General features: G+C 39.1%; 1 protein-coding gene across 6 annotated transcripts in view; it reads right to left on the bottom strand.

The window, feature by feature from the left end:
- Positions 1 to 26,867, bottom strand: part of ATP2B1 (ATPase plasma membrane Ca2+ transporting 1) — a 60,899-nt gene that overhangs the window by 31,139 nt on the left and 2,893 nt on the right. For all 6 annotated transcript variants that reach the window (XM_042017585.1, XM_042017588.1, XM_042017584.1 and 3 more), the window contains exon 2: positions 3,382 to 3,793. In XM_042017585.1, the coding sequence (XP_041873519.1) occupies positions 3,382 to 3,586 (205 nt within the window). In that variant the 5' untranslated portion in view covers positions 3,587 to 3,793. The remainder of the gene's footprint in view (positions 1 to 3,381; positions 3,794 to 26,867) is intronic.

Here is a 26,867-nt window from a genome sequence, read left to right as displayed (position 1 = left end):
AAGGAGCCATTGTACTCATTAGCCATAACCCTACACTTCTTGCAGTTCAAGCTTTAAGGTGCTTACTTTCATTCTCAACTCAAAGAGCACTGCAAGACTGTTTTCAAAATCAAGCTATCCATTACTTGGATCTAGAGAAACTCAGGACAGTGTGGTCATTCCAAAAGGCTGGGCCATACTGTTATTGTGCAATAGATACCACTTCTCTATTCTTTTAACACAGCAGAGTTTGGAAATTTATTTACGTAATGTTAGCATAGCAACATCACTTTTTTCCTCCCTTCACAGGGTACCACAGTGCAGAACATCAGAAGTATACAGCAAAGGTCTTTGAAGAATGAAAAGTGTTTCCCAATGAGGCTATATAAAGTCAAGTTACTATCAGAACCACTTAGTGAAGATTAGTAAATAAGCCTAGCAAAGACAAAAACCATTTGTATTTTTAGTATACACCATAATACACCATGCACCATTACTGAACTTGCTACATTTACCACACAGCTGGCAATTTCACAGTTCACAATCTACAGTCCTGAGGTCAAAACTACTGTCATTATATTCTTCATTATGTGTCTTAACTAGGGTAATTTATGTTACTTGGGGTTAAGCTCGAAAAATATTAGACAAGGGACTATTTATGCTTCATATACAAATTTTATTAGAAATAAGTTACTAGACAATCAAAATTATGTAGACTTATGGAAATATCTGTATCTCTCCAGAATGTAAGACAGACTTTTGCTACTAACAATATGTCTAACATTCATTTTGCACATTTGTATAAATGTAAGCAGTAAAGTCTGCTCGGTGTCCTTTTTTTAAGTAATACTGGTAAAGGACTGTTCCCATTTCTCATTTCAAATCAGATAAGTTTGATTCAAATTTTGCCTGAAAACAGACATTGCCTTACATTGTAAACAACTTCACAGCAAAGAACAAGCTGAACTCATTCACTGAGTACCATGTCAGAAGTACCTGTACTTTTCCTGTGAAGCTCCTGGCAATTGCATAATGGCAAGACTGTCATGTCATAAAGAAAGCATCTGATTAGGAAAAAGTGTCATAGGGCCACAAGATTTTAGAGAGCTAGTACTAGTGTAACACATAACAGTTTCCTGCAAGATCTTGCCTAGATTTTCTTTCCATTAGTATTGCCTCCCTTTCTATACCTAAGATTTGAATTTGACAAAAGCAGAGACCTAGTTCTACCTTTACAAGAGCTCTCCAGAACTACCTCTGAAAAATTTATAGCAGGTTACCTGATTCTCTAAAATTTAATGTTGTGATTTACAGCCAAAATGACACCTCTGTTGGATGTTGTTCCAACTCATCTTAATTAGCCTTTTCTGAGCCAGTTACCGTGTTCAACTGTTGAGGCTTTGGTGTGTTTATGAGCTTCTCTCACACTTTAAAAAAATAGTGCCCTTTTATCAAGTCAGCAACTGCATTTAACTGATTGCAGTGTACATCTCAATGTCAAATCCTTTTGAAAGGGAGAGGCCCTGATCACACAGCCCTCAGTACAACACAATAAATCTGCAGGAAAGGGCATCCAACCTTTTTGAGTTTTAATACACTGACACTCATCACTCCCATGTGTTAGCCTGTGTGTTTGTTACGTTAAGAGACAAAGTGAATCCTGCAGTATATGAGGAACTTGGTGCTTAGTGCATTGTGGCTATCTAAAATCGTATGCCCACCTAGCTTGCAGTAATAATGGACCTTAAACTTTGTAGATCACTGTACAACAGATTCAACTCTTGGTTCAATTCCCAGTTGTACAAATATATATCCCTTTTCACGGAGAAAGGAAACTGTCTTTCAATATTATGCAACAGGTCAACAGCGTAATGAGAGCCTATTGCTCCTATCTGAGATGTGTTACACTGTGTGCTTCACACACATGCACTGTACTTTACAATTGCCAAGGAACAGAGGTTTGTACTCTTTATGTTTTACAAGCTTCTTCATCCTGAAATTGGTCTACTCCCATTCACTGGTAGTTCAGCTATGTCAGCTGGCTACTTTCAGTTTGGTAAGAGGAGCCCAGTTCATGTACTGATAATTTCAGGAGTCTGGAAATCAGGAGTCTGGCTTTAAAGGCAGATCAAGTCAAAACATGCTAAATGCAGATGTACCCAGAGGTACCTTACGGCATTAGTAGGCTGCTCTTGGTCCAAGAAGACAAATCTTTCCATAGCATTTCTGAAGAACAGAAAGCAACGGCTCTCCAGGATTAAGACAGCAGGTACTTTACTGCCACCAACATGGCACCACATTGTTTAAGAGCTATGTGAGTCCTTAAATGCAGAGACACTACAATTTGCCAGAATCTTGATTTTGGTAATTCTCAATTACTCATAACAGCAGGACTTCACAATAAGTTTCAGTTAATGTTTTTACATATTTTTATCTAAGTACAGTTTACTGTAAATACTACAGTATGTAGATACTACAGTACATTGTTCCATCTTTCACAAATACACTTAATAGCTTTCATTTACATTGGAAGAAAGCAGTAAGAAACAGCCAAGTCTTAAGGAGAACTTCTGGAATGTTCTCAAGAAGGAGACTTAACAAATTTATTTACTTATTTCTTCACATTTGTACTGTCTATCTTGGAGTAATAACTCTAGATAACAAAAGCATCATGTAGCCACACTTTACAGAATGCCACTAAAACCAACATGGCAATGACTCCACAAAAGATACTTATTTCTACAGAATAAGATCCTGTAGTCACTTTGCAAACCTTCCACTAAGAGTACATGTTAATGCTTCAAGTCATATTCATAGTTATTTTACATCGCTTAAACGGAATCTACAGAAATACTGTAGGTTTAAAAACTAGATCCTGCTATTAAGAATTCAATGTAGCACAAATAGAAAACACGTAACCAGTTTTAAAAGTTGCTGCATTAGCAAATGCAAGAACTAAGCAGCCACACAGAAGCATTAATAAGCCCTGCATTAGATTACTAAAACCTTGGGGTCTACAACAGCATGATCTGAATTGTGAACTATCCGTCATATGAACTGTTCACAAAATTGATGCTTTCCCATCAGCTTTCACACAGTTTTCACAGTGAGCTGAACACTGCTATGTCGCACTGCTGTTTCGTATATGGGTGCCTACATCAATGAAGTGTGTTTCAAAGTGCAACTTCATTGGTACATCATCTCACATGCAGTTAGACCAACTGAAAAAAGCTCTAGATTACTTATTACCGTGGAATACCTCTATCTTAGAGGAACAAGAAGCAATATTTTGTTATGGTAACTAAAATACTTTTACAAACTTTATTCTATTAAAAAAAGCAGTTTGCTGACTAAGGCTTTTCCTAAATGGAGTTTCCTCAATAAGTGTTAAAATTGACTTACCTTCATTTGGTGAAGTTTTCAACTTTGTACAGATGCCATGTACATCACCATAGCATTCCTGTATTTTATGCAGTGCATCTGCAGCTCGAAGTTCCATAAGAGAACGGAGCTCTGCAAGAGTAACTCCAAAATCTCCATGATTAGCTTCTTTTACTGCGTTTTTTACGCCGCTATACGCAACTGAGTTGTTTGCCATGTCACCCATGATGCATGCAGTCTTTAGTGCAGACAGTTTCCAGCAAGGAACAAGATTTCAACTTAAAATATTTCCAAAAGGAAAATAAATCCTTTGGGTATGAAGACAGTCAGGAGAGCAGACACATCACCCAAGCAAGAGACCCCGTCTGGAGAGATATCTTTGAGGTTGTCCCATGGCGCGTTCTGTTCCCCAAAGCCAAAAGGCATGTACAATCTAGGGAGAGAATAAACACACATTCAGTTACATAATAGCTATACTGAAATGCATTGCAAGACAACCCTAATTCTTTGTACTGAGGTTACAGAACAAATTTCTTAATTTCCTATAATATTTTTAGTTTGCATTCCGCAGGCAAGAGTGACAAGGGAAAAAATGGATGTTTCCCATCTCAAAACAACCTTGCATTATTGGATTTCCTTAAGTCATTAACTTTTTAACAGCTGTTGCCTTTAACACTGGCATTTTCCTTCACATGCCCATATGGTTCATCATCAAGCAGGAACCTTTAAAAATACCTAAAATTAAATCTTGTTTCCAGGGAAATGGAGCTTGTAACATCCACAAGTGGTGTCACATGGGGAAAGGAACATGTTTAAGTTAAAAATCCCCACTTTCCAATGACACTCTCACCACAGAGTTTGGGAAGAGCAGGCTTTTGTGTGTTCCCATTAATTCATTTGTGCAAACCTCAAGAAAAAACACTTCAACACTAAGCTAGCCCACACATGAAGTACTTTTGCACTCCAAGGAGGATTATATTTTCAGGCCGACCTAGCGCTTAATAAATTTATCACATCCATACAGTTTTAGCCCTGCTCCAGCCTATTTCATCACAACTCAAGCCTCCCACAGTATCTCCATTTAAGTCTTCGAAGAGAGGGGAAAATTGCACAATACCACCTTCTTACAGAAGGGATAAGGAGACTGAGAGCAGCTCTTCCATCTGATGATCAATGCATTGTAGCTGAGAAATTACCATCTAGCCACAGGACTCTGAACTTGCACAGGCATTCTATACATAATCCCTGCTCAGGTGACGCATTTTGCACATACACATGTACCCACACAACAGTGAAGTGCACACACAAACTCCTCATGCCTGTGTGAAGATTTGCTGTGTGCCAAAAACAGACATCTGATCATGTAAGTCAGCTTTATTGACATAATGGAGCGCAATGAGCATGTGTAACAATATATGCCCCCACAAAACATTATGACTCCCAGTCTCAGAGGAACAATAACTTGGACATTTCCAGGTCAACAAGACCCTCAGGTGTCATATGCCTAGCAAAGGCAAAAATACAAAGGGAAAGCATCAGGAAACAAAAGATTTCTAGCTACTGCCCTGACAGGTTAGAGGACTGTTTGGCTGAACTGCTGAGTCTATGTTGAAGTAAAGGTATAAGCACCCAATTACCAGAAATTTGAGGTCCTAGTTCCAGGAAGGACTCAGATTTCTGCTCTGGAAATAATCAGTTTCAGCTATACTAAATCCACCATTTAAAGCACCATGCCACAGTACTTCATTTGCACTGAGAACAACCACTGACACTAAGTCCCTTAACCGATGCCACACAATCACAAGTGACAGTCCCATCACTGGCAGAACTACAATTTCTGCAACTACAACTGCTCTTCTCTTCGCATCACAGGAGATTCTGAGAAAGCCACTGTCCATGGCTGTTTTCCAGAGACAAAATGCATAAAGCAATCAATATTCACATGCATAAATCTTCCAACATTCTGTAACATCAACAAAGCATTTAATTTAAAAATTAATTTTAAATCTTCATTGTTTTCTCTGTTACTTGCAAGGAAATGTTACAACAGTTGAAGAGTTCATGATGATATTGTTAGCCTGCATGCTAGGATGTAGTTATGATTAAGACTGTAATGTGTTCTGTTAAGAGTATCCTGCAAGTGAAGAAATTCATGCAAACCATGTATGAAAGACATGCCACATTGTTATCTAATGCCCAAAAGCTGGATGTTGTTGTCCAGCTGGTAGCCTAGGAGGATTTATCAGCTGGCATCTGATCATAAGCTATGACAGTATAACAAGAAGCAGATCAGGCAAATGAGTTTGTATAGCTATGGAGAAGATGCTGCAGCTGCTAATTAGGCAAAAATAGACTAAGCAGAAGGCCCCACAACCAATTACATCAAACTTGATTCAATTTTAATTAAGAAAAGCTCTGTTCAAGCCTCTAGCAGGAGCTCTGTACTTAATGCCCAAATACACCCAAATCCAAGAGAAAAGAATAGGAAAACTACACCTCTAGTCACTGTTCAGTTGACATCAAACATTTTAAGACTTTCTCTCCATATATATGTGTAGAGTGAGCAAGACTTGCTTTCATATGTAAGTAAACTTAAGAGTAGTAACACTGCTTAATATAACTCAATGTGCTTTGCACTCCAGTTTTAGCATCTTTATGCATCTATATCAATTTTTACTAATAAATAATAATCCAGTGATTGGTCATTACTAAGTTTATACTGAAGGGGGTTCTCATATGCTCCAAATGACATGCTAACATACCAATGGACCCCTAGGGTTCACAGGCAAATTCAATAAGCATGCATTAACACTACAAAAACAGTGCAGTTCTACAGATCAGCTCTAGTAGTGATACGAACTGTTTGGCGCATCCATTTTAGGAAAGAACTGAGGAAAATTGAAAGAAACAGTGTGAAGACTTCAAATTCTGAATACTGCATGAGTGCGGTTTTGCTCCAGATCATAAAAACTCGATTAAACGTTATCAGTTGTTATGCAAAATCAGACCAGAATCTGCTTCAGTAGCCCATTTTTACCAGACATTTCAACAGAGGGCACAATAGCTTCTTGTCATACAGGTACAGGATGGACTTAGTTTAACAGAGATTTTTCTGTAGGAATCAGCAAAAGAAATTTCCTTTAAGAAATATTCTTAATGCAGTTTTGATGTCAAATCTCGCAACCTCCAATCACTTCCTGTTACAGCAAGTTCCAACAGTCCACTTCTGTAACATTAGTGGCGATGCATAATGAAACTATCAACAGTGAAATTCGGTAGCATAAAAAAGTGCACTTTTAAGCTACACAGACCATCTAATAGTATTGATCTTCCCAATTAATGAAATATTTTGTTTTTACCAATGTTCCAGTTCTCAATTATTGCATCAGCCATTTGAAATAACTGAATAGCATGAGCTCTGAAGCACTACAGTTTAAATTAACTCACCTCCAACTTCCAATCTGTTAATATCTCAAATTTTAAATTAAAGAAATAGTTGATCAAGTTAAAACTCATTTATACACACTGCTGAAGTTCCAGCCTATTTAAAGTTTAATTCAGTTGAAGTTTTATGTTAGTGTCCAGCTTAAACAATCTGCACACAAAATAATTAAGACGTCTATCTTTCATTAGACACATCAACTTTTGGATAATCCTTTACCAATGACACTTTTGTTTATCACTTTATATCACTGAGACTAGGAGTAACTTTAAAAGCTATTCTCTGTCACACTCAAGTGACAAAAAAACTTGAACTGCAGAGGCACCTTTCAGTAGCAGCACATAATCTCATAGGTAGGATTCGGATACTTGTGTAAATCCCTTCAAGAAGACCTTGCTGCTCTTTGGCTGTAGTAACTTCACTGACACATCACCTCATTGTAGCTGCTTATGAGGAGTAACTTCCTTACCCAAATCAAATTACTGTTGATTGCTATGGGAGTGTGCTTTGTTACCAGACAAAGACACTAATTCAAACTCATCACCCATGAAACAAAGGTTAAATAATTTTGCCAATGCTGGAAGTTCAACAACCTCATAAGCTTCTGTAGTTGGACTGGAGAAAGGAAAAGCTCTAAACAGAAGTCTACATGTAGAGATGCTTACCAAAGCATGGAGAGACTATAGATTACTTGTCTATTTAGTGCTACCAGAACATTCTGTGCTGACCAAACTAGAAGCTGTGACATGTTTCTTGAAGTGTTCCTGTGACCACACTTTAGACACAGACCCACATTAACCTCCTGCCCCAAAAAGCTGCTACTATAGAGGCAGTCTTGAACATTAATTATGCTTCAGCAAGGCCTCCAGAAAACATCCTTCACAGTTGAAAGTATTTCATAATTAGTGATTTAGTGTTTAGTAGAGATTCCCTCTATTTAAAGAAAGCTATAATCTGTGTTCTACAGTCATTAAAATTAAGGCTGCCTTGAAGAGATAGTTTACAGAGGCTATGCACTGACAAGGGTGAACAGCAGAGCTTAAAAGTGGCACAATTACTATTTCGCAGATGCACAGGACCTAGCATACCTTAGACCCCCTATCCAAGCCTTTCCTATGATTACATTTACATTTAATACTTGCTTCACTGACCTACAAGGAAATGCAATTTTCTTAATCAATATTAAAACACTTAAGTAAACTCATACTTTAAGAGTCAAAGCTCCAGCAAATATAAATCTTGTGTCATTCAATTTAATTTATACATCTTTATACAATTTAACTTATACATCTTTAATTTATACAACAGTATGCATTCAAATATTGAGCATTAACTGGTACTAGCATTTGACCTCCAACAACACACTAGAACTGGAGACTGTAATATAGGAAAGGGCTTGCAAAGTGATTATCTCAGGAAAGCCTTTGTTTAATCTAATTAGTTCAATGAATACCAGACAGATCTGCATACCAAGAGGTGGCTGTGATAATAACTGTCCCCATATGTTTCAGTTGTCATGCCTTTTAACCTGCTTGCAGCTTTGAATATACTGAAAAAATATAATATGCTTTTGCGTACTTTAGTTTGGGTATGATCCACGGCTTCACGTCATCACATAACATTGCAGGGGTGGGGGGAAGAAAGAAAGGGAAGCTGTCTGTAATATTATTATAATGGAATGTTATTACAATGGAAAGTAGCTGTAATTGAGAAAGTAACCTGGAAATCACGCTGCAATTGACTCAGGTCTGTTCTGCAGGGTCAGCCTTACTGTAAGACAGACCCTCCCATCTACTTGACAGGAGACAGAAACTCACCAGCTGTTTCACAAGAAAAAGGAATAAATGCTGATAAAGCAAAATACTAACACAGAACAGCATGCATTTACAAGTCACTATTCCATAAGTTAAACTGTGCCTAACTGAACATATAGGAGCTAAATCATTTCTGTGCCACGCTATTGTTTTAGCGCAAACATCTCAGCCTGGTTTATGAAGAGATGAGTACAAGTAGACTGAAGAACTAAGAGAGAAAGGGCACAAAGTTTTTAGCATATCATCTTCAGCCTTAAATATGCCCAACAGTGTTGTAATGACAAGTTTCAGCTGTCACAGCTTATGTGCTATAAATGGTAAATTCATCAAAGGTCACGACTTCTGCTTCATTTTCAAAGAGAAATCTGATTTCATCCTGAAGCTTAATCTCCTGGGAAACAGATGTACTTACCTATCTGAAATAAAAACTGGCCTAGATTCTGCATTGGGTCTAAACACTGGTATTGTCCCTGCTCGTTGCAGGGAAGCTGGACAGGATGACATTTAAAGGTCTTTTCCAGCCCAAGTTATTCTGTGATTCTGTGATTTATGGCACTTAATCTAAGGGACTGCTGCTGCGTACTGTGATTGACACTTGTAGTAACAGTTTCATCCATTGGTGGTTCCTTTCCTTTGAGACCCCTAATTTATTTCGTATTGAAATGATAGCTAATAAATTAGGACTTCAGTAGTCTGAAGTCAGTTTGGTAGTAGTACAAATTAGCAGTGTTCACACACAGGTTTCTGCATCATTTCCCTCCTATTCTGGTAGCAGGAAGGAAAAATTGTACAAATCTTGAAGGTGAGTTATTATGGCATGAAGGACATGAGCTCCTCTTACAAAGCAGCTTGGTCCACAGCCTCTGCCAGGAGCCCAGCAAGCAAGCAGACATGGTGATATGCCATCGACCATCTGCACAGGCCTGTATTGCCCTGCCTTGTCCAAGCCATGGCCTCTCCACACTCACCACACAACTCAACTCCAGCTGTAGTGACAGCTGGATTAAGAAAAAAGATGAGAAAGTGCTGTATAGAATAGTCTGAGTAGGAAACTATTTTATCCAAAGTTATAACTAATTATTAGCTTTCTGAGGTAACTAAATAGATATTACTGATCCAAAAACAGACAGACTGATACAACAAGAAGGGCTTCAGGAAAACCTATGAACATTTTCAAGTAGCATCAGACTTTGAGACATACTGGAAAACCCCAGAGGACAAAACCACTGTGATCATCATTAAAGAAAGCATCAAGTATCCCATGTGTTTAGAATACTAGGCTTTTATAGTGTCCTATTTCATATTACATTGCTGGTTTGTCCACAAGACGACAAACACTTTAAGAGACAACATTGCAAAAGCGTAACCATTTAAAACTTTCCTGCACTGCACAGCTCTGACCAACACTCAGGCAGCTTCTCTCTTCTCCACCCACAGGCCCTGCAGCTTCCTTCTCTGTACTTCCTTTTCCTAGGTTCATCTACTTTCTGCTCCATGAGACCATAAACTGAAGGCTACATTCAAAAGGACTGTTTGCGATACAAGCTTATTCCAGTTTAAGACTATAATCCCAGTGAAAAAAAAAAGTTTTAACCTCTAAATAGGACTCAGTCCCTTCCAGAGTAATTCTGAATGTGTTCAAGTACCTAGAATGCATTTACTGTGTGTGTCAGCTTCCTCATCTAACTTGAGGTGAGTGAAGCTGCCAAAATTTGGACTAAGGCAGCTGATGGCTGAAGGCAAACCTGCTGCTGGTTCAAAATGCAAGAAAAAACTGTTTGCCCAAAGGCCATCAATATTTTCCTTCCCTTCAGATCCACTGAGTCCTAAATAAATGACTGAGGATTTCAAGTCTCTTAATCCTGCACAGTTTGGGATAATTATGCTGTAAACTAAGTGCTATTATCAGATCTGTCATATTAATAATATATAAACCTAAAAGTGCTTTTTTTTTAATGTAGTAAAGTCATCCATTAACATTACTAAGTTCATTAACAACTTACCACGCTTTTCTCATCAACATTTATCAAATCCATAGACAAAAATTACAAGACAAAGCTGAACTTCTTAAAAAAAAAAAAAAGATAGGATGGTAGCATGGCAAACTACTCACTAAAATGATGCATCATAAGACTACAACAGAGTTTACTGACATTCCCAAAATGCAAAAAGTGTTCTGGTCACAAACCCTGACAGGTATGTGTTAAATGAGGCACATGACATCACTATATGCAACTAAGTTTCAAGTAAAGGTAAAGTGAGATGGCACCAAATTTCATCCAACAGAGATGGAATGGATTCCTGGATTTCAGTTACTTGTTGCATTTAAAGCTCAGTGCAATGCATCCAGCTGGTCAGTTCTGACAATAATGTCAGCAAACAGCAGCTGACTTTATCAGCTACAGGTATATGACTTGTCTTGAGAAATCTTTTTACCTTGTTTTCACAGAACTTATATTTACCATTTCATCCTGATTTGAACACTCCCCGTTTTTTCCTTTCAGAAAGTATTTTTATGCTTGTGTCCATTTAAGCAGAGCAGTATGCTTTTGACTGTGACCATGCGTTATGATATCAAGAGGTTTTAGATTTATGAGTTTTCAGGCTAAAGCAAAAGTCCATTCTTACCCAATTTTTCTTGTATTCAGAAAACTTCAAGGGAAATTCAAAATTAGTCTTATATATATGTTTTGTCCTCTTGTGGCCAAAATTTAAGAAGCTTCCCTCTCATCCTGTAACAAGCCAGTTTGAGAACCTTCATCTTCAGATTTTTCACAAGTCTTGTGGAAATACCAGACCACAGTATACCTTTATCCTCAAACCCTCAAAGAGCCTTACTTGTTCAGAAACCCATATTTTGAAAGCTATGCTAGCTTCCCCTGAATGTCATTAATTCCTGCCTCCCAGAAACACACCAAATAACCTGGCTAAAGAGTCATTCTGAGAAAATCCCTTTCAAAAACTGCAGTTATGTTTGCCATCTTCTCTTTCCAAGGAGACGGAGGGGTTTTTAATTCAAATATCATAACTAGCTCACACTTGAGCAGCACTTTGAGAAATACTTCACAAGTTTGCTGCTCCTGCTGGTTCTGGCAAGAAGTTCAGGGGTCCTTTTTATGTTTCTTTTACCTCAATACTTGAATTTGAGAATTCAGTGTGTGGCTTTGCAGAAATGCAAGTGTGAAATCTCTTGCAAAATTCTTCATTATGATTATACTGGTCATCCCTTTAGCTCTTTTTGATAAATTTCGACAGCTTAGCTCACTAATCCATTCTACTGGATTAGATATTGGCCTCCTCTTTCTGGTACAGGGTAAGAAGCATGTTCAGTAGGTTTCATCTCATGGTATTATCTGACACATTTTACCATTTAGTGAGGCTACATACTGCTTTATACTTCAGGGACTTCTCCGGTTTCAAAACTAGTCTTTCCTCATGATAATACTCTTCCATCTTTCTGAAGTCTGACACCCACTTCAAGGCTAAATTGTCATGCACCCTGCACTGTCAGACACTTCTAGCTACTCCAAACTTCCTCATTTATGCGGGGTTGGTTGCTGGTCTGGGATTGTTTTACACACGTTGAGGCATTACTGCAATATAGCTATCAGCACCTGCCTGTAGAATGATGGTAAATTAACTGCTCTGTGATCAGCACACACATGATAATCCCTGGTCCATCATTTAATATAAGGTAATAAATACTTCTCTCAGCAGTTTGTTTCTTTAACAAAGACAGGGAATGTATAAGCAGTGTTAGTAGACAGAAAGCACAAAGCTGAGATTTTAGCAGCACTTAGTAAATCTAGCAAAGCAGCAATTCCATCACATCCTCAGGTGACCAAAGGCACGGCTGTGCTACAGTAGGTAGCACACTCCCACTAGGCAGAACACTCCCACTCACAGGGGTCCTGAAGCAGCTCTCACTATTTGACACTAACCACACTGCAACTTACACCTGCCACCCTTATCCTTTTGCACTGGGAAAAGCCATTGACTCTGCCAGCAGCATTAATGAAGTAATAGAGTATGGGAAGTCTGCTGTTGGAACAGACACACAGGCAACCCCAGGCCCAGAACGGTAACTTCTTGTGTGCTTTTCTACTCTTCTTTACAGCACTTCAGCCACTGAGAGAAGGTGCTTCATTTTGGGTCTGCTCTAAGTCCATCTCTCATGCATTATACAGTACTCCAATGGTTTTGGCACTTCTTCCTTCACTAATGTTGGTTTGGTTTTTTTTTCACTGGCCTTGCTTTCTCCATGTACTTCTATGATCCTTAAAAACATAGTTTTTTCTTAGCCATGAAATCTGCCCCCCTGCAGGATCCAAGGAGCAAGAAAGCACCATGCCATGTTCCCAAGCCTCCATCCTTCCACTAGATGTGATGGTAGCCATGCATTTTGTATCTCTACATCTGTGAGTGGGCTACTTGTAGCTGTGTGGTGCAGAAAGCTGTCATCCAAAAAGGATCTCCCCCCTCCCCCCCCACCCGTGAAAAAATTTAAATAGCAGCATTTCTACTGCCTGAACAAGTTTTTCCACAAGATACCAGAAAGGCTCATTTATTTGTAGAAGTCATACAAGCAGTGTGCATATGCCAGCTTAAGGGACAGGACACACATTCAGCTAATGCTAGAACCATCTTTATCGTGGAACTATGTGGCTGCCACCTTTAAGATGGCATTAAATTTCCCCTCAAGGAAAGGTTCACCTCCCTTCTGTTGTCAAGTGACTTGCCACTAAACAAATAGCATGATGCATCACTTTTTGGTGAAAGGCAGACACTTTGTTTGAACTGAACAGCAAATTCACCTGACTGTCAGACAATGGCTCAAGCAGATTTAGAAAATTTAATTAATTTCTCCATTTTGGTAGGCTATATAAAATTGCTATACAAACTGGCTATGTGCAATTAACAATACTCATTTCTGAAGTTTTCAGGTGTGAAGATCTTTATTGTGCATGGCTCTTTAGGCTTCTGAGATTACAAAGACATCAGTGCATGATTGATTAATTAATTAGAAAAAAAAAAACCAAACCCTCAGGAAAAATGCAAATGAAACCATGCTCCATGATAATATTTAAAAGTCCTATGCCACCCAGTAAAGGAAATCCCTTCTCCAGTTTCCCATAAACCAAAGGTCTTAAGTCTTCACCAGCATCAATGGATCCTAATGGACTTTGCAAACAGCTGTGCTTCAAGTCTAATCAGTAAGCATTCAACTTATGAGGTGAGCTAGGTGTCTAATTTAGCTCTGGCACCACTGCCCTAGGCAGGGAAATGCCATGCCTTGAAGAACTTCGTCGAAACCAGCTGAACCTATTCAGTGCTGAGGATCAGCTATTAGACTCCCTTCACTCCCCCGCCCTATCAAAGCACAAGGCTAGCAGAACTGATGTGGCAAACCAGCAGCCACTGACATGCCTGGAACATAACACCATTGGCAAACACAGCGAGGTGTCAGTCTTCTGCTAAGGTAGCTCTGAATCCTCAGCAGCAATTGCTAGTGGATTTGATAAGCTTAGTATTTCTCCTTCCAAAAGATGGTGTCTAGATTGAGAGCCAAGTGAATTTAGCTCAGCTAAATGCTCATAGTTCAGCTGCAGCTGACCCTCAGGGCCAAGAGTCTATCCACCCATGAAGACTACAGATCATTATTCTGACTCAGCAAAGTCAGACACACTTTGTTCCTTCTGCATAAAGCTACTTCCCACAAGTGTTTGTTTTACAGTGGCACATTGTAACGGTGTGCAACTTTCGCAGTCATTCTGTTTCTAGCAATACCAAAAGCATACAGTGTCTCTGAAGAAAGGGAATTGGGAAAGGAGTATCAGCTTCTCCATTTAGGTGACAAACTTCAAGCATCCTGCTTGTATTTGTGCATGCCATCACTGCTCATGGCACAAACTCTTTAAATAAACTAAATTTGTATGTTCAGCTCATGGCTTCCAACAACTTCCTCAAAGGACCAGCACCATTGCACGTCTGACTGTAGCATGCCTCAGCTCAGCACGAGTTTCTTTGACCAAACAGCTGAGTAGGGGCTCACAGACAAACCCTTGTTAAGTCAGAAAGCAACTATATTTTTAATCTTAACCCTGCAACTCACAAATTTCTCTTATGCAGCATGCAGGTAAAGCAGAGTAAGGAAGACAAGAGCTTTCTCTAGCCTGAGGTTAGTAACACTCAGGGAAATGCCTGTTTCCCCAGTGGAGGGAAGTGACAGAGAAGATAAAGTACCATGAAATAAACAAAAAATTATGCTGCACCGTGAAGCAAAATGTAACATGAGTTACCCAATCTCCCACAGTTAGGGACTCAGTCTTTCTGAAGGTAATTTTGGGAGATTCCTTCTCTGTTCCTATTGCTAGACTTTCCTAAGCAAACTCCTGTATCCCTGTTTTCCTCAAAGGATGCCATCAACTGGTTTCTCAGCACTTTCAGTAGACCCTTAAGCTTGAAGGACATCTAGCATTAGGAGAAGAGAAAGCAGACTACTAGGAAGCAGCTGTGCTAGGACTGCTCTCCTAGCTTTTCAGTCCCATTAAGGATGATTTATTCTAATTAGTTTGTCAAGGGGAGTATAGAAAAAGCCATCCGAAAACCTCAATAATTAAGCACTATTTTAGTAGCCTTTCCAAAAAAAAATAAATCTACCTGAGGTAGACAAGACTTAGAAAAAACTGGTGCAAGCATGAAGTCTGCTAGTAACAAGTGGCAGACTTGTTATTCACACTTTCAGATCTGAGGTAAGGAAAACACTGGTAAGGCAGATGAAGTGAAACTTATTGAACAGTCCTACACAGTGAAAACCAAGCACACACCTTATTTCAAAGGTGTTATGAATTTGGCTCATTTAAGTTACACACATGTTCAGATCTGTACACCATGACAAGCAGACTGACAGCCAGGTTCTACAACGGTCTCTAACCTATTAACTTCTTAGTTTGATTTTACTTCCATTGTTTTACAACATTTGTTTTCCATTTCCTCCTTTTCTCAAGGAAAGGGGTGCTTTAAGAGAGACAAAAATTTATACCAACGGATGCCTAAATCTCCTTCATGTTTATTCAGACATAGCAGCACAGCTCATTAACAATGTTCCCAGCTCACCTTCAGAAAAAAACCCATGCATTATACTGAACATTTAGATGTAGTTTTGTATCTTGCACTCAGACTTGTTACCAGTAGCTCATAGCTTGCTCTAGATTACTAATAGCAAGTTGCTACTTAGTGTGTCATATTCCTGCTACAAGAGTCAAGATTTCTACAAATGTATCCATTGCCTTTGAAATCTTCTGCTCTATCCAATACAGCATGAAATTAGGGTAGAGGTTGGTTTGTTTGGGGTTCTGTTTGGGTTTTTTTTGGGGAGGGAGGGGATAGGGTTGGGGTGGTGGTGCAATAACTAATTTTGTTAGTATTTGAACAGTGTAGAGCAGTTATCTTATGAAGGAACTCAGCAATGTGATCAAAGAGTAGAGTCAGAATCTAGAATCAAACTAAGTATAAAGGAACAAACAATTTTAGGCAGCTACACAGCTGTCTGTCAAAGTCACAATCTAGTTTGATGTGTGATGCCTCAGGCACATAATTAAGCTAAACAGCGTTCAAGACAGCTTTCTTCCTTAAAACTGAAAAAGCAGGCAGTTACTAAAACATTACCTTGTTGTTGAGCAATTATTATTAAAATAAGCCATTACCTGTCACAAAGTACTTTTCACAGAGCAAATATTTTCAAGTATTTAAACAATTGCATCATGGTAAAATTACCCACAGGAAGCCTAAACCAAGTTATTTTATTATTTTAAGATCAGGAATCTCTGACTCCTTAATTTGGAGATTTCTGAAACATTACTATTAGATGTTCCAAAAAAATTGATGCATTTCCCTGTGCACTGAGAATCCTCCATTGTTCTTGTTTGACAAGACCAAGGTTGAAGGCAGACATTGCTAAGTTAAATGTAATGGCCTATATTATGGAGGTCCACAATTTTTGGTTTACTTGTCAATTTACATGCTTATTAAAATAGTACTTTGGACATTAAAAAAAAAGTATTGAGCATGGCAGTAAAACTCTGAATTCTGATCATAAGCCAAGTCACAGGGATAAACTTCAAAAACTCAATCCACAATAGCAGGGGGAAGAGGAGGATATTAAGTAGGGAGAACACACTTGCTAGGAGAAGACTACTTGTTCTAACCTCTGTGTGAAGACCTGGTCAACTGCCTGTTTTTTTGCAGCCAAACAGTCCCTTCTCAGTACAGCAATGCCTGAAGACATCTGCAGACAGCCACAGGTACACCCAAAGAGAAATTCCTCAGGAGAAACTACAGTGGCTGCCCTGAATTCCTAATTGAGTTTTACTGTTCTCAAATATTTGACAGTCTTCAATTATACAAGTAAAGCATCTGGACAAAAGACTGCTTTCCAGGAAATGCACCTTGCAGGGTCAAAAATCCACAAAATATCCTCAGACTTCACAACAAGGATCCAGACTGCACATTACAAGGCTCAAGGGCTCTTGTTCAGAGATATTTTGAACTAGAAAATGGTAAAAAGCCAGTTTGGCTTATTTCTCCACTTATTCGGTTACTGACCAGTATGTTAGTGTGGGTTATCCCTTTGGTTCTCTAAAACTGTTAAACTGTCACTGAATTCCACAGACTAAAAATAACTAGAGCAATAGTATAATAGAATAATAATATCAGAAAACAAGATAACAGAATGAACCACATTGGCATGTAAAGATGTCTATTGACTTCCAAGTGCAATGGTTTTGATTATGCACATAATACCTATCTATACCAAGACTTTGTTCAAGCCCAAACTTCTTCCATTGTGCCGGAGAATTTTTATATTGAATATCTGTGCACATAGAAAGAAACAAGTAGTCTCAGAATTAGCAAATAAATGCATATGGCACTCTAATTTATGGAAGCAGATAAGTGTTCTTCCCCCACGCGAGGCTTCTAATCATAGCTCTTCAAGTACATATAGCACACAATACCTACAGAAGTAGGGCTTATGTGTATGACTAGATGTACAAGTATTTTAATGGATAGCCCCATCCAATTGTTGATACACAAAACCAGATCAGACTACAATTACAAAGGTATATACAACACCGGTGTTTACCCTTATAGCAGGAGATAGCATCTGAGACACCTGATTAGCTTTCAGCAACTATTTGTTGACCCATTTTTCAGGAAAATCCCTCTTCCATTCATTACACTGTTCTTAACTCAGAATTTCACACAGGCATATATGTAAGAGGTGCTACTCAGCTATTTAAGCTCATGAAAGCTACATTTGCAGAGCCAGCAGAGGGAGTACAAACATCATTTCACTTATCAGCTGTGAAAAAGATACCTTGCAAGAAAGCACAAAAAGAGCTGTGCCTGCAAATCTAATGCACTTGGTTTAAAGCATGCCAAGAACTTCCTCGGTCTTTCGTAGACATGTATGTCAATGGGCAGTAGAGTTGGTGTTTTGTTTCTGATCCTCAACCAGCTGTCACATCTTAAAAGTCTCGTACCTGACAAATGGCAGGAGCAACTTTAACAGTACTAACAAGTACCATAAGGCCTGATGCTTCATATGTGTAAAAAAAGAGAAAAAAACCAACCAAAATACTCAACAACCAAAACCATTATAGAGCTGCAATTCAAGTTTTTATTCCTATGGATTCTGCTGTTTCTCAGTTTCAGAAAAGCTAAAACCTTTTGGTTTTCCAGTTCTTAAAAAACAACTTCACATGGAAAACAGGCTGAAAAACTCAGAGTTCAAGACGACCACAAGCAAAGGAGCCAGGAAGGCAGGCAGCAGCGTTGGACTAGAAGGTAACAAACAGCAAACCTTTCTGCTGGCATTCACGGAGGCACACACCTACCAGCAAATCTGGTTTTACACAGCCTCTGAGGCAAGAGCTCTGGTGCTTTATTTAGCATTTCCATTGATCAGCTTGCTTTGGAGTTGACAATTATGACTGAACGGTGTTGACACAGAGGTGGCTGTGGAAATAGTTTTGGAAAGAGGAATAGACTTTGAGCAGGCAGATTAATATTCTGTTGCCACCTCATGCAGGTGAACCCAAAACTCTAGGCCAACATGAGACAACATACTTTCCTTGCAAAAACTCCACAGACAGACATCCACTTGCTTTTTTAGTCTACAAAATTGACTGGATTTTTTTTCTTAAATAAAGTCAGCAATTCTTAACTTGTTGGTAAGAGGCTAAGCTAATATGAAATTCTTTCCAATCTTAAGCATTTATCAAATAATTTTTTGGGTGGCTATTTCTAGGTTTCACTCTTTAGAAGTCTGTATATGAGAAACTCACGCAAGTGCAATAAATGCCTTTGTCTCAAAGTTTCCTCTAGAAGAGCAGCAAAACACTCCTCCTCCCAAAGAAAAGATAAATTCCCATCATTTTAAACTTCACATGAACTTTAAAAAGCTTTGACAGCTTGAATCATTAGATTTTGATTACTACCTACCAAAGAAGAATGTGCCTATAGCTACATAATTTAGCCTTCACTTGTTTCAAGTTTTAAAAATAGAAGAACCACCCTTCAGCAAGTTAGATAGCTGTTTCTTTTCCCCATCTACAAGAAAGTGGTGTTCACTTCTCAGCTTCATTTTCACGTGGCAGATTCACAAAATTAGTAAGTCAGAGTGGGCTGAACTGGTTGCCATCTTACAGAGCTTACATGATATTTTATAGCTGACTAAAAAGTTTTACCCCCATCATGCAACAAGGCCATCTCACGGTTTTGCTGTTGAAAACCAGGGCTCCTGCAGTATTCACTATTTGTGTGCTGTGCCTGGGTGGTTCCCAGGACCCCAGCTATGTTCTATGCAGAGCAACCACAGCAAGGAAAGCCATGCTTCTTCCATCACAAACATGGTGATGATCAAGTATCAGGATGCATTCCAACCACTCTGATCATCCTTTCCTTCCCCAGGTTATTGCAGTCTCTTGTGACAACAGTGAAGTTCCTGCAAATACATGAAAAGCTTATACAGATAGGAAAAATGCTTTTTTTTTCAGGCAGACTGGTTATCTAACCAGACTCACCATACAGATAATCCATTACCAGTGCCAGCTCAAAACACAGCACAGAACTACACTGAACCTGCCCGAGTTAAGCAAATATGAAACCATACTCACAAGAAATATACCACAAATTCTAATTCATTCCACAACTGAACCCTTGCTAAGCTCCCAAATAACTACGTTTGTAACACACTTTACATTTGAGAGGCTGACATTAGGCTTCTAATCAGCAAGTTAAGACACATGATCCATTTATATAAAGTAAGTAGGGTGCAGGGGAAAGGGCTGAAAAGCCCCTTGAAACATGAGCATCCTTCCTCTTGGTTAAGTTTCTACAGCAAATTCCACAGAATATTACACTTTAGAATTACTACAGCTGTCTTTAAGGATCTACAGAGGCTTGTTGTTATCTCAGTTTTTAACCTGAAAACTTTCTATTTAGTACACAGCTGAACAACTACTGATTCTAGCATTAATCACTCCCCAAGATTTAGTACTTCAATAATTGGTAATAGACAGCATGCAGCTGATGTAAGAGTTTTTTTAGAAGTCAGTGTTGAAATTGTGCTCTTCCCCATCACCTATTTTCACCACCTGAAGGGTCTATCACAAGTTCTGAAGCCTGTGTGCATTTAATGGGTTAAAACTTTACATTCCTCCCATCATATGAAAGATTCACGTGACCAAATGGGAACACCTACCTCTCAGGTAGGCACTTCAGGCGCTTTTTGTAAATAGGCAATGGATAAATTCAAACATAATTATCAAAACATTGAATTTAGCCACCTAGGACATGATCTAAAATAGTCACACGAATCTCATCTTAGATGCGCTTGTGTCGCTTCGGCAACAGAAGCAGCCCAGAGTGACTAGTTTCAGTTTTTTAAGATGCTTATGTAAGTGGCCAGGATTGCTCTGCCAAAGTTAAGCACAGTTGGCTGGGCTGAACTCACATATCAAGCAGCTGCACTACCATGTCAGAGCAAGAGGAAGGATGTGGCTTCACAGTTAGTTTAGGAATACCCAAGCCTGTGCCACTGCCAGAAGGTACAGCCCTACGCCAGCACCACCGCTCACCTGACCTCAAGGTCAGGGGACAGCCTAGATGAGAACTGGTGACAAGGAAGACAGCAGCAACACCAGCGGTTCCTCCTGAAGGTCACACGGTGTTGGGACTGCCCCTTCCAGCCAGCACAGGCCTCACCAGCTCAAGTCAATCATGGAAGCTCTTCTCCACACCCCCACGCTCATCCTGGGAAAAAGATGAGCCTAGCTGCACCTTCCCTGCAAGGCCCCACTACAGACCATCACCAGGGTCCCTCTTTAGCTTTCCCCCTTCCAGGTCAAGCAAAGCCACCTCACTCTACTTCTCCCCACACACTGCAGGATGGCCCCTCATCAACTGTCAGGAGAGGTGCAAAACAAGGCACCATTTTTGGATGTGGCCTCACAAGCATGACTAAAACCCATTGGTCACGCTCTTGCTCATGCTGCCCCCAGCATGGGCCAGTCTTTGCCAGCACAGGACAGCCCTGCAGCTGGCTCAGGCTTTCTGTCTGCAGGATGGCCAAGACCTTTCCTACAGGCATCCTCCTCCCCACAGCAGGGTACAGGTGCCAGGCAGCCTCAGGTCTCCTGTTCACCCTCACTCCAGGAATCTAAGGCCATGCAGTAGCCCTACCACCACGGCACCACTTTCAGCTACTGTCAGCTGTGACAGTGAAGAGGAAAGCGGGTCAGAAGTGTTTTTACTTTGTCAGCTCAGTAATGCTCAGGAGGAGCCTTTGGCAGCTCCCCATCAGGAGCTTGAAATTGGCCTGTTTTACAATCACTGCCTTAAGGTAACATGTATTTACTTTGTCCAGTTCAAAGCATTTTGCCCAGGGTTTATGTATATAACCTTATTCTCCATATTCATTTCTGTAGCCTTAGTTTTGACTATCAATAGAAGGTAAATATAAAGTTTTGAGCCTATGCAAATTCAGCATTGCAGTTTTGAAATGAGAGGTCCACCTATCAAAAATGTTATTACTATCTTCCCAGAAAACATGAAGTACTCCCCTCAAGCACACATCCGTTGTATTTTTCCATCTGGTAACCAATTTTCTGTGTTAGAAGGTAGCACAACACAGCTTTAGGGTGTCAGACTTCACACAACCAAGACTTTTTCTAAACTATTTTACTAATATAATTTGAGGAGCTGCTGTCCAGTGCCCAGCAACACCAGGATCAATAAGAAAAAAAGAAAGCCATACACAAATTGATCACTCACAAGCAAGACTTAGTATGTACCACTGCTGTATATGCTGGTTTTTGGGGTTTTTTTTGATATGTGTATTTGTACTAAAGTTCTTCCAAATGGTTCCCATAACCTGGTATGCGTTGCAGAGTGGCTGACTCTATATGAACGATAACTCCACTGTAAGTGCCTCTACTACCAGTAAACAACACACGTACACACAAATCCAGGAAAAAAAGAGGCCATGCTTTCCTCAAATCCTAGAGAATTTAGTCCTTTATTCCCAAATCTCTTTCAACTCACTTTAGAAACACAGCTCTAGTTCAGGAACAAATCCTTAGATCTGCAGTCACCACAACAAGATCTGCCTATTATCAAAATGCATCTGAAGGCAGACTCTTGTGAAGACGTCAAGATGTTTCACTGTGCAAAGCAAGTTCATTGCAGAATATGAAAAATCACCATCACTGTTAACTACATGGATTTCGGAGCAGAAGTAGGTGAACACAAGCTGAAATGATTTGCGTTATTAAAAAAGCAGAAGTAAAGCAGTTGTGCTAGCAGTGGTAAAGAACCTTCCCTACCCTCTCCAGCTGTCATTCTCAACTATGCATATTTGAAAGCCATCTGGCACAGACCCTGGCAGCCAGTTTAAATCATTTCACATTTCATACAACCTCAGAGTGAGGCTGCTAGACACTGCTCTAATTTAAGTATTGATTTGCACTGTATTCCATAGGCTTCATGAAGTTCTGCACCAGCTTCATTCCCTAGAGAAAAATTGGCAGACCCAAGCAATGTAAAGTAATATGAAGTGCAATGTCTGCACCGATAGCAGCAGCAGCTAGATGGAAATGAAAAAACTCCTGTTCAACATACATATTAAGATACTGATCTACTCTCTACTACATCTAAATAACCAGAAGAGATTCAAAAATACCACCCTTTCTCAGATAGTTTAAGGGCTAACCATACCTGCCACCTTTTCTACTTATTTCTTATTACTATCTACTCAGGTTTGTCTGTGTAAAAACATCTGAAAGAAAGTCTGGATGCACAACACAATAAGCACATTATCTTTTCCTCCACTGTAGTATCAGAAACCACCTAGGAATATAATTCATGTGTCTTAACCCAAATATAATCTTCCGGAACACCATTAGTTAAAGGCTGGCACTCAAACCACTCTCCCATCTACTGTCAGAACAATAACCTCAAGTTCTCCTATGTGAAAAGGTTTATACTCTCCGGGGAATCATTTCATGTGACACAAGGAGGAACATTCCCAACCACCAATCCAAAGATTCATGTTGCTTCCCTCACGTGAGCCTCACTTCTCACCTTGAAGAGACTTTGTGCACAAAGATTGTGTAAAAAATCATCTAGTGGTGCACTGAGTCTACTCAAACTGGCAGAGATGGCACAAAGGAGGGGGGAATTATTGCAGTTAGTCTAAGGTGGAAATGAAAGTAGCCATGAGGCCACCTCAGCCAGCCCATGACACACTCACAGTGACAAGCCAAATAGGCAATTACAAATGATGCTCTCTCTGTCCTCAGTCACTTGGATTATGCTGATCAATAGGCAGCTTTAGAAGGTCTTCATAAAAGCCTGACAAAACTTTGGAATATTAAAAAAGCATCAAACATATTAACAAAAATTACTAACCAATCATTTGATAGGGATTTAAGACTCGTATCTCTTGAAACGCCTACCATACAAAACCAAACGTTTTCCAAGCTTTTGGAGAGTCACAGTGAACACCTTTAAACTTTTTAGAACACTCTACAAGTATTTAAAAAAAAAAAAAACCTGTGCTGTAACTACAAGACTTTTTTATTGCGAGTGGCCTAAGCTACTTATTTCAATAAAGACCATAGCACTATGGTTATTTCTTTCTACAGTGGAAAAACTCCATCAAACACAGCGAGTGACTCTTCCTCCTATCCCCATAAGGAGCCACCAGTTGTTTTGATTTATTTAAAATCCAGACAGAAGCCAAAATACACACCACAAGCAACACATCCTTGTATTTGCAGAGACACAGGGGCAATCCTGAAAGAGCCATGCAGACAAGCCACCAGTCACTGGTCAAACAACAAGTGGAAGAAAAGTTATGTGATTTCTACATAAGGGCACATCTGTAACACTCCAGCAAACAGCACTTGATTTTTCTTTCCCTGGTGTATTTAATGTAAAGGTGATTAAGTTCATCTTTGATTCAAAATCTTAAAGTCAATATTAAAGTTTAAGTTTTAATGCAGACATAAGCAGAAAAAGAGCACACCACTATGACCCTTGGGCTGAGCCCCAGAAGTTAGATAGTTGCTTAAAGCAGAGTGGGCTGAATCATCTTTCCTGCCTTGAGTTGGGGTTTATTGCTATCAACTATGCAGAGCATGGTACATCCTGGGGCTCCTCTGACCAGACACTGTACACCAAGTGGTGAGAACCCAATAGTGTTGTTTTCCCTGCTGCTACCTTATCTTTCTGTGAATATAAGGGCACAAGTAAGGGTAGCAGATTACAAGTGATAGGCTCCCCGAAGTGTGTTTTAAGAACATGGTGTTTCCTGTGCTCACTGGGAATTAAGGCAACATCCAGCTCATACACAATATTAAGAAAACTGGACATACAAACCACTGAAGTCCACTGTAAATAGGAGGCCATGCAGAAACTTACCTAACTCTCTTCTCCAAAGCAGCATCAGATTATGGCCAGCAATAAGCCAGGGCTACCCCTAGTGCTGAGAGAAGTTATGCTGTAAGTGGCAGAACCAGCCAGACTTAGCAGCCAGCAACAAAGTTTATCAAATGTCATCCTCCAAATGCATCCATGCACTCTTTAACTGCACAGTACTGTTGCAAACACCAGTAAGGAGGAATATATTCTGTTTCTCAGTCCATTACCCTTCAAAGGCAAGGCAGATGTTATTTGTCTGCTTTGTAACAGCAATTACATTTTATCTCTTACTGGAAAAAAAAAAAAATTATTTTCAGAGCTATTTCTGATTTTTTTTTTTAATGCCTCCTACATTTTCCTTAGATTTCTTCTCCCCGCAGACCTTTGCAATACCAATGGAGAAAGCCTCATTCCTACTTTGCAATTCACCAAAATTAAACTAATAACACCTCCTGCTGTCATCTGTCAGTTAGAGTAAGACTTATAAGTGGCAGCAGAAATAATTTTCATAACATGTATTGGAATATGAATAGCTTGAACAGACAGATCCTTCAAAGATACTGCTCATATCAAGTGAAATCTGTCATGAAAACTAGAAATTCATTTTAATTAACTGTATTTGAACGCCTGATAATTTAAAAATAAAAGACAAACCGGACAATACCATGTATTTGTGCAGAAATTACATTCAGTGTGAGTAGGTGCAACTGTTTCAAGATGGGTTAGTCTAATATTTTGCCTGTTGATTTCATTGTACATGTCACCTCCTGGAAATCCTCCTTCTCTACTGCTCATTATCACTGCTTACATCATCTGTGTGAAACTGCTGAACACATTTTTATTTTTTACATGCAATAACAGATGTTTGGGGGGCTTCACTAACAAAAAATTCTCACTTTTTTATCACTCTGCTGTTCAATTAATGAACATGGCCATTTCAGCTAATTGAAACCTAAGTTAGGAGAACACTAACATTAGTTAGTGAAAAGTGAAGGAATCCAACATTTATAAAGGCAAGCTATTTTGAATTAAATTAGTAAATCTTAATGCTTGTGAGAAATACCCATCTTCTACATAAAGCATCATAGGCTCACTTTTCTTTTTCAAATCAGCAAGAGTATCACCTCCTCTCTCCTGCCTCCCTTGTTCTTCAATCTGTTAAATTTTGCAAGAAGAAATAAAAATGTCTTCAGAAAAAACTTAACAGGTTTGAATAAAAAAAACCCAAAAACCTGCTTGAGACCATTGCACACACTCTAGAAAGGCAGTAGGCAGAGCTAATCTTAGCTTTTTAGACACAATACTGCAACTCCTAGATTTTATCTAGCTTTTAATTAAAATACCTTATAGAGAAAGATCCTTATCACCTGTACTGCAACTTTTAACAAGTCTTATTATTATTACTCATTTTAAGACAAGTAGAGAATACTAGAGAATACAAATTTAAGACTATTACTGCAATTGTATTGATCCTTTTGTAATAAAATAAGCATGAACTTCTATAACAGAGATCTCTTAGAGATTCAAGCAGTCTCCCTTGTTTCTCAAAAGATATTTACCTTTAAATGCCCAGGACTAATCATAGCTGTTCGTTATTCTGCATTAAATTTTGCTAACTGAAACCTGACTTTGAGCAAAATGTGAATCCCTTGTGGCACTAGTATTATTTTCTCTTTAAAAATAGAAGAGAACATATATTAAAATAAACAGTTCAAACACTGAAAGACATTACTGGGGTCATATTTCAGTGGTAAAGAATGCCATTAATATTTAGTCTACCTTAATGGAAGAAATTCGAGTTAGAAGATACTTTAGGTTATCTTGTCCACCCTCATGTCAAGAGAGACTTGCTTGCTATGGCATGTTATTGATTGTTTCAGCAGGTCCATTTTGAACTTGGCAGTTAATAGCAAGCTCCCAGCTCTAAAATCTTAAATGTCGGTGAAGTTAATTCTCCCAAAGCATCTGTTTTTGAGGTGGCTTTAGCAGATCCAGCCTATGTTTCTTCCTTCTTAGTATCATCTCATGATTGCCCCTCATTTATCATATTCTTCTTTCCAAATAAATTCAAGCAGTTAAAGATAATAGTAGTGATAGACCTTTGTGCCTTTGCTACAGGACACTTTGACTTTCTAAATGACACTCTAATTTTAGACAACAGTGGATTTTAATTTGCAGGATTACCCCCAGATTATTAGCTGAATATATATTACATGAATGGGGATCCTTTCCTTGTACCACTATCTGTATGTAATGCAACTTTGTGT

The sequence above is a fragment of the Corvus kubaryi genome, unplaced genomic scaffold (assembly GCF_017639235.1).
Source record: "Corvus kubaryi isolate FWS band 111438036 unplaced genomic scaffold, C.kubaryi_AGA036_p1.0 137, whole genome shotgun sequence".
In the NCBI taxonomy this organism is placed as follows: Eukaryota; Metazoa; Chordata; class Aves; order Passeriformes; family Corvidae; genus Corvus; species Corvus kubaryi.
Note: the sequence above shows the minus strand (reverse complement) of the source record. Positions and strands in the feature narration are given on the sequence as shown.